The following is a 13,808-nucleotide window of genomic DNA, read 5'->3' on the forward strand; positions in this document are numbered from 1 at the left end:
AGTTCCCATCCAGGAGCCACAGCCCTGAGCCATTTTAGGAATACCCGGCAGAGGGCATCAGCATAACTCCAGAAATAACCTGGAACCACCTGCCCCTTCCACAGGCTCCATAGATCCAGCCACAGGGCTGGAAATCTCAAACCATCAGATTTTGGCACAAACACAGGCAACCAAGAGGTACTTTGGCTAAACCCACTGCCCAGGGCTGAGCCCTGCCCCGTGCCCACGCTGTCCCTGTGCTGGAACTGCCACGCTGCCCACACCAAACCCCGGCTGCACCATCCCCCTCAGCACCTGGATCTCGGTGTTGCCGCCATCCAGCAGCCGGATGGCCAGCAGGATGCTCTCCTGGAAGATCTTCTCGTTCTTGGTGTTCATGATGAGGTCAGCCACCAACTTGGTGGCCCCCTCCCGGTCCAACCGGCACTGGACAGCGGCGATGGCAGACCAGTCCTGGTCCTGGCCTGTGCGAGAGGACACGAGGGATGTGATGGTGTGGTAGTGCAGGAGAACCAGCACAGCTACACCACTGCCATCTCAGCCCATCCTTTCATCTCCCCAGATCCTTTACTCCCATGGATGTGGGATCATAGCAGCTACCTACAGACCTGACCCCACCATGGATCAGGAGCCAGGGCTTGGATGGGTGTATGAGCATCACAGAGGGGGGGAAGGGGCAGGAGAGGGGCACTCACCTCCCCCAGCAGCATCCCCCATCTCCCCTTTGGAGCTGGACCTCTTGTTCTGCAGGTAATTGTTCATGAGTGTTTTCCGCAGCAGGTTGCCCTGCAAGACAAACACACGTCACGGGTGTCCCGGTGCAGGGCCAGCGCTGGGGCAGAACTCGCTGAGCACCCCTGGGAGCAGGGGAGGGCTCTGCCAGCCTGGAGAGAGGGGCTGTGGACCTGCCACGAGCCCACAGTGCTCACCCTCTCGCCATACTTGTTCCTCTTCACCAGCATCTGCTGCAGTGTCCTCAGCACCTTGATGCAGAGCTTCTCCTCTGTCTCCATGAGGTCCTTGGTGTGCTGCACCAGCCTGGCACAGCAAAGCCATTGTCACACAGCTGGGGGGACCAGAGGGCCCCTGAGGGAACCATCCCACCACCCTCCAGGCACAACCCACACAGGATGAAGGTCCCCAGCCCCTCCCAGCACCCCCTGGCCCTCACTTGGACAGGAACCCCCCGCTCTCGCATCGCTGGAACGCCTCCGTCCCCTCCATGAAGAGCAGCTCTGGCCGGTGCAGGACGTCCACCAGCACGGACAGCTCGGCCTCCACCAGCGGCTTGAGGCGATCCTCCAGGGCGGTGATGATGTCCTACGAGCCACAGCACACACCTTCAGGGCCAGAGCACGTCCAGGAGCCACGGGCATGGCAGAGGGGCCCTGTGATGCCAGCGCCTTCCTGCCACCTGCCCCACGCCACCCCCTCCCCTGCCCTGCACCTGCAGCTTCTCTATGATGTTCTTGTAGTCCCACTGGTTGGGGGTGGTGGAGACGCGGGGGAAGGTGCGTGTGGCTGTCTTGTAGCTGGAGGTGTTCCTCTGCACGGTGCTGGTGGAGCTGCTGTTGAGCAGGGAGCTCACGTGGGCGTCCAGGTCCATGGGCAGCGCGATGGAGCGGCTCTTGGCTGCAGGACACCGGGCCAGGGTTGGGGACAGCCCCGACCCAGCTGTGCCCCACCACCCTGCCCGGGGCCAGGCACCCCTTCACCAGCATTCACTTCATTTGCAGCAGAGATTTGGGTTAAATACAAGAATGAACTCCTTTAGGCCAGTGGGGGCTGGAGTGTCTCCACCCATCCCTCCCACTGCAGCACAACATCACCCACAGCCCCCCCAGCCCAGCAAGGGTGGAAGGAGGCAGCAGCTACACCTTTTGGTTGGGAAAGCTCAGCGTGGAGATGTTGTAAGCACCCTGCCCCAAATTCCAAAGGGAAATCCCCACCCAGTGCCCAACCACCAGCAATCCTTTCCACAGTGAGTCAGTGCTTAAAACCCTCATCCTGAGTCAGGCAGCTGCATGCTGAGGGCAAAGCCCTGGCCAGGGAAAACCACCACAAATGCTGGCTTTGTGTCCAGGCAGGGACACACCAGGGAGCTCCCAGCCAAGCCCAGGCTCCAGTTATCCCCACACCACCCTGGTTGTGCTGAGCTGCAGCTCAAGGAAAAGCACACCCCGGAGCTGAACCTCCCTGTTCCCAGCCAGCAGCCCCTCACTGTGGCATCCTGCCCACCCCTGCAGAGGGATGGTGGCTCCAGCTCACTGCTGGGCTCAGGCAGCTCAGGCTGGCCGTGTCCCTTGTCCTGGGGGCACTGGGCACGGCTGTGGCAGGGCTCTTACCAACCATGGCCAGCGTGCGGATGCAGGACTCCACCGAGCTCTTGTGCTGCTGCTGCAGCCAGGGACACTCCAGCAGCCTCATGGTGGACTGGAGAAGCTGCACCACGATGGTCTGGTGGGTCTGAAGGAGAAAGCAGGCAGGTGTGTGTCAGCACAGGGTGTCCAGCCTCGTTTTTGGGGGCCTGGAGAGCTCTTTTGCTCCCCCAGCCATGCAGTGCCCTGTCACCTGCAGCGAGGTGCTGTTCTCTGAGAAGGGGGAGCTGAAGAACGCGTTGATGGTGTCCAGCACCACTGTCAGCACGTACTTCTCCAGCGTGGCGTCCGGCAGGCGCTTCTCTCGCTTCTTGCACATCTGTGAGGGGAGGAGGATGCTGATGGCACACAGGTGAGGGGCTCATGTCTGGCCAGATGCTGCTGGCACACGGTGCTGCCAGGACCGTGCTGAGTTGAAGGACGTGGTGGGTGACACAGCTGCTGGGTCCATGACAGAGAGCCCTGACCACTCCCCAGCTCCTGCAGCAGCAGCTACACGAGTCCCCACGGTGCCCATGTCCACGGGCAGCTCTGAGGGAGCCTTGGGGACACTGGTCTGTCCCATCCGAGCCACTGCTGCCATGTCCCTCCCACCCAACCCTCCCCATGCACCTGGGCCATGTCCAGGGTGAAGTTCTCAAACAGAGTCCAGATGTGGTTGCTGGTGTAGATCTCCTTCATCTCCACCTCCGTGTCCACGTAGCAGTGGTTGACAAAGTTCACGTAGGCCATCTTCACCTGCCGGGAGGGGGCAGGGGCACCGTCAGAAGAAGGCAGCTGGTGCAAAGCCCCCATCCCTCTCCTCGCAGGCTCCCCGTACCTCCGTGATGCAATCCTCGTGTGTCACCACCCGCACCACGTCCTCCAGGGGCAGCAGGGACGTGCACTTGATCTCCGTGTAGACGTTCTTGCCCTCAGCACAGGCAGCCAGCAGGTCCACCAGGGAGATGTGGTACATCAGGGGACTGTTCTCCTCCACCCCATCCCTGGCTGCCGTCATCATCTCCAGGAGGGTGGCCAGGGAAGCCTTGTCGTTGTAGAAAACCACCACGTCATCCCCGGCGTTGGTGAGCTGCAGGGAAGGGTCAGTGGTCACCACTCTGGAAAAGGAGGGTCAGAAACCTCCAAGGCCAGTGGTGTCCTCTGCAGCAGGGGGACAGTAGTGGACAGTGAAGGGTGATAGGGACATGTGTCTGCAGGGAAAACTGGGCATTTGCAGTGCAATCAAAAATCACAGTGTGTGGGACTCCAAAACTGCCTCTTGGACCTTGCATTGGGCTCCTGGAGATGCTCCTTACTCCAGGGAGGAGCCAGCGTGGCTGGAAGGCTCTTCCTCAAGGAAGAAGCCAGTGGTGCAGGTTCCAAGAGCGATGCCCTGGTACAGCCCCCGCTCCCGCCCCTGGTGCTCACCTCGGTCATGATCATGTCCTGGCACTTCTTGACGTACTTGCCCTCGGCCTTGATAATGGTGTGCAGGAAGTCGAGGTACTGGACGTGGCGGCCGTGGGTGGCCACGCAGTGGATGAAGTGCTGGGGCACCGTCTCGTTGATCTCCGAGCAGAGCTGGTAGTTGTTGAGGAAGATGTGCTGCATCGTCTCTGCCTCCAGCAGCTGTGGACCGGGGCACAGAGTGAGGCCTGGGGCTGCAGGAACAGCAGACCCCTCCTGCCCTGCCCCCTCCTCTCCAGGGTCTCCTCCTGGCTTTCCATCCCTTGTTCTCAGCCCCAGGAGTGGCACCCAATTCCCTCCCTGTGCTGCTCCCTGCAGCCGCCCCTCGGAGCCCTCTCCTTACCCCCGGGGTCAGGAACAGGTTGAGGTGTTTGTGCAGCAGGGCCTGGTTTTCCTGATTGCCAGCACAAAACTTCTGCAGGAACTGGTGGGTGAACTTCAGGATCTCCATCATCTTGGCATCCCCCTGAGGAAGGAGAAACACCCAGAGCTGGGAAGGATGGAGAGTGGCAGGAGATACCACCCCACTGCCGGCCCAGCCACCACGCAGGGGGGTCCCTGCATCTCCCCCTTGCCCTGGGCACTCAGGACCAGTCGGTTTCTGCCCACCCACCTTCTCATATGGGATCTGCAGCAGGTCCAGCATCACTTTGTGGGCGTCCATGTTCTTGAGCAGCCGCTGCTGCTTCTTGCGCACCTGCTCCCCGACCCCGCACATCTTATTGAGCCGCTCCAGGATCTGGGGCAGAGGGACCACAGTGGAGAGGAGCTGAGCGTGGGGCCCCTCAGGATGGCCACCAGCACTGGGGCTTGCTTGCAATCCAGATGCTTCTTCCACAAACCCCAGTGCTCCCTGGCACTCTCTCACAAATCCTCCCTGCAGCACCACGCAGAGCCCTCGTACCTGTCACCCACCCAGTGCCCTCCCGTCCCCCCAGTGCAGGGCTCACTCACAGCCCTGGGGATGTGAGGGCTCCTCCCTGTGCTGAGCTGGCAGGAAGAAGCCCTGGCTTGGACTCGTTTCTGCTGAACCCCAGAAGAGCTTGGAAATCACCGCAGGATTTCATCCCTTCCTGCTGGTGACCCCAGCAGTGCCGGCTGTGCCTCTGGGAACAGCCCTGGAGGTGGGATTTGCTCTCACTCACCCCCTTGACTATCTGATAGTTCTCGCTGCTCTTCTCTCCCGGAGCAATGACCTCCTCGTCGGCAGTGTGCTGCAGGGGACAAACAGCACCAGGGTCCCACTGGGCCTCTCCAAAGCCTGGGGCACAGTGACACCCCACAGACCCTCCTGCAGCCTCCCCCTCCAGGGAGAGGGGCACGGCCCACTGAGAGCTGGGAGGGTTGGACCCTCTGCCTCCCACTGCTTTCCCACCCTGGTTCCCAGGGTCTTGCTTGGGGCTCTCACCTCCTTCTTCTCCTTCTTGTTCCCCTCCACTGCGCTGTCCCCTTTGCTGCTGCCCTTCTTGTCCACCCAGAGCTCTGATTTCTCCACCATCGTGCGGAGTTTGTCCAGCTCTGACTTGATCACCTTGTAGTTCTCCACATCCTGGGCTGAGATCAGGAGCTGAACCTGCAGCGACATTCCCAGGGGCTTCCAGTCTGGGGTACAAACCCCACTCCTCTCCTCTCCCAGACCTCCCTCTCAAGGAAAGGGCCAGGCCCCACCCCAAATCCTGCACCCACAGCCAGGGGTGGGGCACTCGGGGTGCCCCAGAGCAGTGTCCCCCCAGGGTCACCTGTTTGAAGGTGTGCAGGACCTCCTGCCTCTGGCTGAAGTGCTTGAAGAGGAGCTGCAGGGAGCCCGAGATGAGCGGGGGGTAGTCATGCATCGTCAGGTGGATCAGCACCCGCAGAAACATCCTCCCTCCCTCGTCATCCACCTCCAACATGCTGCTCGACTTCCTGAGCCGGGATGGAAGCGCTCGGCGTTACCAGCCCCGCAGGAGCTCCCCTGTGCTCAGTCACCCCCCTGGGCTCATGGGCATGGCTCAATTAGCCTTTAGAGCCTCCTCTTCCTCATCACCCGCAGCTCCCAGCAGGATGGACAGGAGGGGAAGAGCCCTCCTGCCTGTGGGATAACCACACCGGGGGCAGGGACTCACCCCACACCGAACATGGCCTCTGCGTGCTCGCCGATCCGGTCCAGGTTCATGGCTGCAGCTGAGGGGACAGGGAGGGAGTTCAGGGGTGCCCAGCGCTTGCCTGGGTGTTGGAAGGAACCCACAGCAGCCAGCCCAGCTCCCCACCCCGAACATCTACTGCAGACACCTCGTCCCACCTGCACAAACTCCCACCCCACACTCCCTGCCAGCAGCGGCGGGTGGAGGCTGCTGGAGCTGCCACCTCTGCCATCTGTGTCCTGCCAGCCCGTGGGTTTGCTGAGCTGGGGGTGTACCAGGAGCAAAGTGGGAGAGTTACTTGTGGAGTCGAAGGCTGGAGCTGTCCCATCGGCCGCGCTGTCCTGCATGGGGTAAACTTCCACAAACTCCTTCTTGAAGACGGAGAGCAGGTAGGAAATCCTGTAGTCCAGCCGCACGTTCAGGATGAACTGGGAGCAGCGAGGAAGAAGGAAGCAGAAGTGAGCGAGTGCCCTCTTCATGCCAGCTGTCCTTCTGCATCAGAAAATCACAGCCCCACTGGCTCCAACCTGCAAGATCTCCAGGATCTTCAGCTTGGTCTCCATCACCACAATGTTCTCGTTCTCGATGCTCCTCCCTCTGTCCACCTGCTCTGGGGCTGACCCAGCACTGAGGCTTGGGGGGCTGAAGATGGACTGTTTCCTGCTCAGCACCATGGTGGACATCATCTGCCCCACACCCTGGATCGACCTCCGCACGTTCTTCCCTGCAGAGGCAGCCACAGCAGGCAGAGTTAGTGTGGATGGAGAGGGAGATGGCAGAGGACCAAGGAAGGACCCACTTAGACTGGAAAGTGCAGCAGATTTCATCAGAGAATGAGTAGGAGGGATTGGACGATTCTCTGGCACAGCCAAGGGCTCACCACCAGTGCACACCCAGTGCACACCCAGCCACAGCTTCCACGGCAGCAAACCAGTGGCTTGTTTCCTTGCAACCAAAACTGGACAGCAGTGGGCAGACCATGGAAAACCCCTTCCTGGTTAAGGACAGGGACTCACCCGTCACCTCGTCATTGTAGACCGCCTGCATCATCAGCTGGGGGTTCTGGACGCAGTCGATGATGCCCAGCAGTGTCCGTGTCAGGCGCAGCAGCTCGCTGAAGCTGTAGAAGCCGAAGTAGATGAGGTTGTGGGCAAGGCTGACGACCTGGGGAAGGACAAGGCAACTCCAGACCTCGCGCGCTCGGGGCTGGGCAGGAGGATCAAACAGGGGGGACAGGGATGCCCAGCAGAGCCTCGCTTGTAGCAGTGACAGTGACACAAACCGTGTCACTTCCTGGCAGTGCCAGAGACCGGCAGCGTCGCACCTCGAAGGTGAGCTTGTTCTTCTCCTCGTTGGCGAAGGGCACGGCCTCGCTCACCACGTTGTTGAGGTAGTCCTCCACGAACTCCATGGTGCTGGCAAACTTGTTCTTCTTGTCATCGCGCGACACGTTGAGGTTGGAGTCGTAGCTGCCAGGGGAGACGTCGGGGTAAGCTGGGTGGCAATGTCTCCTCCTCCAGGCAGAAGCACTGTCCAGGCAGCTGCTGAGCCATCGTGGCCAGCAGTGATGCCCGTGACAGATTGCCCACTTCCTTCTGAGGGCTGAGACCTACCAAGTCACTCCACAAATGCTCCCTCCCAGTCCCTGCCATGGCATCTGCCACCCCCCCTCCCACCCCACCCCTCAAAGGCCCCGTGAGCCCCAGAGTCTCACTCTTTGATTGTGATGGCCGTGGGGATCTCGGTCCAGAGCCGTGCAAACTTGACGGGCATCACCAGCTCCTGGGGGTCCCTGTCCACGTGCACGTGCAGCATGAGGTGGCAGAAGGACGCCCGCAGGTCGAAGGGCAGCATCTCATCTGCCATGCAGAGGAAGATCAGGTCCACTCCCAGCTGCTGGGAGATCTCCTTGATGGCCAAGTACTGGCGGTCCAGGCACATGCGGGCAAAGAGCTTCAGCTGGTACCTGCCCGGGGAAGAGGGGGAGAGGGAGTGAGGCCATGCAACCCTCACACTCTCACCTGGAGAGAATGATGCCACAGGGTCATCACCTGTAGTAGCTGAGGACATTCTCGTCATGGGCATTGCCAGCCCGGGCCTCCTGTGCCAGCTGCCGGATACTTTTCTCATGGTGGTCATTGTTCTTGTCTGTCCAGGTGAGCCAGACCTCCTCCTCTGAGTACTCGATGCTCAGGTACTCGTGGGACTGGGACATCTCCTTCACCGGCCTCAGCCTAGGGCAGGAAAGGGATAAATCCAGGGTGATGAGGTTTAACCACAGGAGCTGGTGGAGGCAGCACCAGGCACAAACCCCACCGTGGCACTCACTCAGTTTTGATGAGGATGTCGCTGTTCTTCGAGTCCAGGACACACTTGCAGATCAGCTCCTGGGTGACGGGGATGGCGATGTGGTTGGACACGCACAGGTCTGAGAGGTAGTCCAGAAACCTGGTGAGCAGAGGCAGATCGCTGTCAGAGCGGGTCCTGGGGGTCCCCAGGGACAGAGCAGAGGGACAGCCCTGAGGGACACCCCAAGGGACAGCCCTGGGGGACACCCTGAGGGACACCCCGAGGGACAGCCCCCCCACACACGCACCGGGGCTCGCGGTTCTTGCGCACGAGGCTGACGAAGGTCTCCACCTCGGTCTTGGTGATGTGCTTCTCCAGCAGCTTGCGGTTGTTGTGCAGCAGGGCCGTGATGGTGTCCTCGGCCAGGATGTCGTACCCGATCTGGGACTGCATCATCCCGAACTGCTTGGCAATGTGCTCCTGGAGGGGTGGAGAGGTGGTGAGCACGTGTCTCCCTGCCCCACCGAGACCTTGGGAGCCCCCCGGGGTTCTGAAACCTGTGGTGGGACGGGGGGTCACCCCCACGCACCTGGTTCTTGCGATAGTCCTCCTGGGAGTGCCGCAGCACGCGGTAGCACAGCCGGAACATGTACTGGTAGGGAGCGTTCTTCTGGTCTGACAGCTCCTCCAGCCTCACCAGGGGCCCTTCCCCGCCCTTGTCCTTAAAGGGGGCTTTCAGGATCCCAAAGATCTGCCCAAAAGCAGAGATAAGTGCTGTGTCCTGCCCCACCCCTGTGCGTGGCTGGACAGCAGGCTTGGTGCACCCCTGGGGCACGAGCTGGAGACCAGAGCCTGCCCCATTGGGTTTTCCAGACCTCTGGCCCCCAATGTGACTCTGGACATTTCCACAGGACCCAGCCTTGCTGGGATGCAGGGCCCCAGGGATACCCACCTGCTTCAGGATGTTCTGCTCCCGCATCAGCTTCTGCCGCTCCCGGTTGGGCTTGGTCACCACGATGTCCAGCACGTTCTGGCCATTGTTGGGGACGTCGCTGACGAAGAACACCAAGTCCTCCAACAGCTGGATCACAAACCTGTGAAGGGGCACAGTGCAAGTGGGCTGGGGCTGCTCACCTGCCCAGACTCGGGTCCCTGCAGGGGTGCTGGTGGGTCTTGAGAGACCAAAGAGCCCATGTCAGGGCTCAGAAGCCTGCCAGGAGAGCAGCTGCCCAACCCTCTGCTCCCTGATGGAGCTCAACAGCTGGATCTACAGCCCCTATGGTTCCTGTATGTGCCAGGGTAAATGCCAGGGGCTTTGCTCACGGCTCGTGCCAAGGATTTTGCATTAAATGCCTCTGCCCCCTTGGTCACCCCTGAGGGACCTGCACGGGGAGGGCTGGCAGGGCGGAAGCGGCTCCCTCTGTCCCACAGGGATCTGTGTTTGCTCAGGAAGCACCAGGAACCCACCCACCTAAAAATAATGCGGTGACTAATGTGGCTGCCCCTATCGTGGGGCCATCTCCCAGCCCCTCGGATATTTTTCCAGCGGCAAAGGAGGGGCCGGAGCGGGGCTGGGCCGTTATCGGGTTTCCTCGCCAGGCTCCTGCGAGAGGCAGGCGTGGATTTGGGTTGTGGGCAGGAAAGCAAGACAGAGCTGGCACCAGGACCAGGCAGGGGCCTTATCCTGCTGGGGAGCCCTTGGAGGAGCCCAGCCCCAGCTCCCAGGGGAAACAGCCCTTTACCTCCGGTCATTCTGGCTGAGGAAACCTTCGTTCATCTTCTCCACCACGTTGGCCAGCATCGAGCTGGCGTCATTAGCGAAGTCCAGGTCCCGGATCTCGGACACGGGCACAGAGACGATGGCAAAAGCTTCTTTGTCTTCCTTGGTGGGGCATGTGCCCAGCTGGGAAGCAATGGAGAAGCAGCATCACACACACAGGGCAGTGTCGAGCGTGTCCCCACAATCTGCCACCACCCAGCTGACGTCAGTGACCCTGTTTGTCCCCATCAGGAGGGCTGAGTGGGCTCTAAGTGACTGGGATGGGCTCCAGGCTGGTGCCCTTGGATCACCCAGGGTGTTTCAGTCCCTGGTAAGGCCTGGGTGCTGGGGGGGCAGGAGCACACTGGGGCACAGGGGATGAATTTGGGCACAGGAGGAGGGAGTGGGGACACACCATGAGGCGGATGGGTCTCTCCTCGTCGATGTCAATGGGCACATTGGTGCTCTGGATCCAGGTGTTGGTGCAGAGGTGGCGCAGCCTCACGTAGGAGTTCCTGCAAACAGCACGATGTCCTGGTGAGTGACCCCCCCATGGACACAACAGCACCCCCCCCCCACCCAGCACAGCCCCCATCAGAACAGACTGCCCAAAATTTCACCCCACACTTTGAAGCCTCCCCTCCTCACCCCAGGCCCTCTGTGGGGCTCGTGCTGACGTACCGTGGGACGAAGGAGTCCGTCTTCTGCAGCGTGGTGGGGTCCAGCTCGAAGAGGGAGGCGATGTCGTTGCCGTGGGGCACGGCCACCAGCCGGTACTTGATCTTCTCGCCCGTGTTCCTGCGGCTGGCGCGGCTGCTGCTCCCCTGCACGGGGACGGGGGCTCTGAGCCCGGGGTGGGGCCGAGCCCAGGCTGCCCCCGAGCCCGGAGCCCTGTGCCCGTGGCAGCGGGGCACACACCGAGCTTTGCTCGGCCGCGGGGCTGAGCCGCGGTCACGCACGAGGGGCTGCAGAGCACAAGCGCGGCGGGAGGCACCTGAGCTACGAGGCCCCCCCTTCTCCAAACCTCACCAGCAGCAACGAAAAAAAACCCCCTGAACGTCCAACTGTCTCATCTACCAGCACTTCCCCGTGGCCTGGGGAGCCCACATGCACCGGGACCCCTCTGACAGGTTTCGGCAGGGCCCTCTCCGGAGCGGGACACGGGGACACTGCTCTGAGTGTGGGGGTGTGGGAAGCTGTGCTGGCAGCGGGGCAGCCTCGGCCCCAGGCACGGGCACGTCCCCCAGCGGGCTCTGTTTGGGGCATTTCCCTGCTCTGGGGCACTGGCCAAGAGCCGGCGGGATTGGGGCAGCGGCAGCAGCGGTTCTGCAGCGGGGCTGCAACACAGCTCACCGTGGGCACTGCTTTGGGCTCAGCCACGTCTCCTTTATAACTTGGGTTTTCCTGGAAAGTTAAAGAGGGAGATGAAAGACAGCTGTCAGTCCTCCCACGAGGTCCCTCCAAACCCCTGAGCATGGGGTGTCATCCCTATTCCTGCCTTCCTTGAACACATCACGGAGAGGAAACCTGCCCAGGTGGGGCTGGAGGACGTGACCTGCACCCAGTGCCCAAGGCTCTGGCCCCGTGAGGGGGACAGGGGGAGCCCCAGGGAGCAGACCCAGGCTCTGCATGGCTGCAAGAACCCTCCAGAGGCTCCAGGCTGAGCTCTCAGTGAGCAACGCTGGCCTTGCCAGCAGCATCAGCCCAGGACAGGGGTCAGTCTGAGATCTTCTTCTCTCCGCAGATATCAGCCAAGTGTCTTTGGGTTCAAAGCACCCATTTTGGAGCACTAATATTTGCTGTTTTCCATCCCACAGTGGTGGAAGGGCCCTAGGGGCTGCCCTTGGTGTCTTCTCCAGTTAGGGAGCACTTTGGCACGTGGTGTCCCCGGGATGCCCCTGCTTCCCTGGCAGCAGAGCACAACCCTTGGTCGTGGCAGCTCATTAGTATCAAATAAACCACATCATCTAAGTGCAGAAACTCCTTTGTGCCTCTATCAGGAGGCCTTGAAGTGCCTTAAATAGGAGTGAAAAAAACTTGGCAGATGGTGTTTCCAGACCCAGATTTTGCCCCCACCCTCCCCAGGCAAGGACAGCAGGATGAGTCATCACCGGGTTGTGCCAGTCAGTTCCTTGGAACAGGGTGAGCAACAAAAAGCCCCAACCACCCCCTCCCGGCCCCCTGGGCCAGAAAAGGAGCCAGAAACTGCCATTTTGGCAGGTGAACCCTTTTACTACAGGGTGGAAAGGCTAGCCCCACAACCAGGTAGGTGACAGTGATGTTCATTCACAGCCCTGGTGCCCACGTCTCCTGTGAGCAAAGAGGAGCCACAGGGCCAGAGGCAATGCTGGGCATTGCTGCCCTGCCCAAGGTGGGCACTGCCTTTGCTAGGTGTGGCACAGCCTCTCCAGGGCAGGGCATGCTCCTGCACCCCTCTGCTCACCCCCTCACCTCTGCTGCCAGGTAGTTGCCCGTGGCGAGGTGCTTGAAGCGGTACAAGCCGTTCCAGTGCCCGGCTCCCCCTCGGCACGGGTCATGGTGGACCACCTGGGAGAGGCAGAGCAGAGCTCAGTCCGTGGGGCTGAGGGACTGGGATGCCCATGCAGGTACCACCCATCCCCTCCCTGCTCACCTCCACCTCCCACAGGGCGTTGGAGCTGGTGGCCGAGGTGGCCGATTGCCTCAGGGTGGTGCGGAGGAAGACGTGCAGCTTGCCCTTGTACTCATCACAGGTGAGGAACTTCTCCTGCTCGGCGTGGAACAGCCTCACCACGTCCCCCTGGAGCAGGACACGGTGGTGAGACCCAGGGACAAAGAATCATGGAATCATTAAGGTTGGAAAAGACACCCCACGATCAAGTCCAACCTTCATCCGAACACCACCAGTGCCAACTGAACCATGCTGTGAAGTGCCCCATCTGCTCGCTTTTTGAACACTTCCAGGGATGCTGACTCCACCACTGCCTGTTCCAATGTTTAACCACTCATTCAGTGAAGAAATTGCTCCAGGCTCTCCTACAAGATGATGTACCTCTTCCTGTGACCCGCCCCTACCCCGCAGAGGGGATGGGAGTCCTCCCATACATGGTCCAGAGCAGAGCACAGCTCCCAGCTGTGTGGCAGCACTGTGGGACCCTGAGGATGGCAGGGCACTGTCACCTCTTCCCATCTGACCTACCTGAGCTGTGCTAAAACCTGCCTCAGGCAGCACAAACAGCCCCTGGAGCCCAGGGTGGGTACCTTGCATGGGGACAGGGGATGGGACACCCTGCACTGACCCCTCTGCTCCCCCCCCGAGACAAATGGATGTGAACCCATCATTTACACCCTCGGAGAGGGCAGAGGCTCCGCTCACCAGCCTGTTTAAGGCATTAACACCCCGGGGAGCAGGATGTGGGAAGCTGGGGTAAGCGCAGCGCCTGGGGATGAAGGTCTGTAAGATCATAACAATCCACATCCATCCAGCTGCTTCCTGGAGGACCTTGGCCCCGAACAATAGCTCGGCAGGGAAAGTTCCTTTCCCAGGCAACAGCCAGCCCTGCTGCAGGGCTGAACAGCTGAGAATTGTCCTCGCAGCGAGAAGCCACTGCTAAACTGCAGCACCGCGTGGGCCTCGGGCTGCCCTCGAGAGCCAATTTAACACACCGAGGCGGAGGGCAATTTCATGCCCTCGGGTACCTGCTGTCGTGAGATACTAAAATACTCCCCTCCTGCTTGCTGTTCTGTTCTCCACGTGATAAATTCTCCCAGAATTACAGTCCTCAAGGTAGGACCTGTTTTCTGCCCTTGTCACAGAGCCAAATGGCTGTT

The 13,808-nt window shown here is 60.9% G+C and overlaps 1 protein-coding gene across 1 annotated transcript in view; it reads right to left on the minus strand.

Moving 5' to 3' along the window:
- The window catches only part of ITPR3 (inositol 1,4,5-trisphosphate receptor type 3), a 35,980-nt gene that overhangs the window by 9,755 nt on the left and 12,417 nt on the right, over nt 1-13,808 (minus strand). The window contains exons 8-39 of the mRNA XM_050326775.1: nt 12,631-12,777; nt 12,450-12,545; nt 11,352-11,402; nt 10,680-10,822; nt 10,414-10,513; nt 9,982-10,142; nt 9,192-9,333; nt 8,829-8,990; nt 8,547-8,719; nt 8,279-8,398; nt 8,002-8,184; nt 7,665-7,916; nt 7,275-7,419; nt 6,967-7,114; nt 6,478-6,674; nt 6,249-6,378; nt 5,933-5,990; nt 5,567-5,732; nt 5,236-5,400; nt 4,973-5,041; nt 4,441-4,566; nt 4,171-4,293; nt 3,789-3,989; nt 3,199-3,450; nt 2,991-3,116; nt 2,572-2,697; nt 2,346-2,466; nt 1,448-1,632; nt 1,172-1,320; nt 930-1,038; nt 696-786; nt 295-464 (exon numbers count right to left, since the gene is read on the minus strand). Of these exons, the coding sequence (XP_050182732.1) occupies nt 295-464; nt 696-786; nt 930-1,038; nt 1,172-1,320; nt 1,448-1,632; nt 2,346-2,466; nt 2,572-2,697; nt 2,991-3,116; nt 3,199-3,450; nt 3,789-3,989; nt 4,171-4,293; nt 4,441-4,566; nt 4,973-5,041; nt 5,236-5,400; nt 5,567-5,732; nt 5,933-5,990; nt 6,249-6,378; nt 6,478-6,674; nt 6,967-7,114; nt 7,275-7,419; nt 7,665-7,916; nt 8,002-8,184; nt 8,279-8,398; nt 8,547-8,719; nt 8,829-8,990; nt 9,192-9,333; nt 9,982-10,142; nt 10,414-10,513; nt 10,680-10,822; nt 11,352-11,402; nt 12,450-12,545; nt 12,631-12,777 (4,587 nt within the window). The remainder of the gene's footprint in view (nt 1-294; nt 465-695; nt 787-929; nt 1,039-1,171; nt 1,321-1,447; nt 1,633-2,345; nt 2,467-2,571; nt 2,698-2,990; nt 3,117-3,198; nt 3,451-3,788; nt 3,990-4,170; nt 4,294-4,440; nt 4,567-4,972; nt 5,042-5,235; nt 5,401-5,566; nt 5,733-5,932; nt 5,991-6,248; nt 6,379-6,477; nt 6,675-6,966; nt 7,115-7,274; nt 7,420-7,664; nt 7,917-8,001; nt 8,185-8,278; nt 8,399-8,546; nt 8,720-8,828; nt 8,991-9,191; nt 9,334-9,981; nt 10,143-10,413; nt 10,514-10,679; nt 10,823-11,351; nt 11,403-12,449; nt 12,546-12,630; nt 12,778-13,808) is intronic.

This window comes from Myiozetetes cayanensis, unplaced genomic scaffold (genome assembly GCF_022539395.1).
Source record: "Myiozetetes cayanensis isolate MyiCay16 unplaced genomic scaffold, myiCay2020 scf32, whole genome shotgun sequence".
NCBI classification, from domain to species: domain Eukaryota; kingdom Metazoa; phylum Chordata; class Aves; order Passeriformes; family Tyrannidae; genus Myiozetetes; species Myiozetetes cayanensis.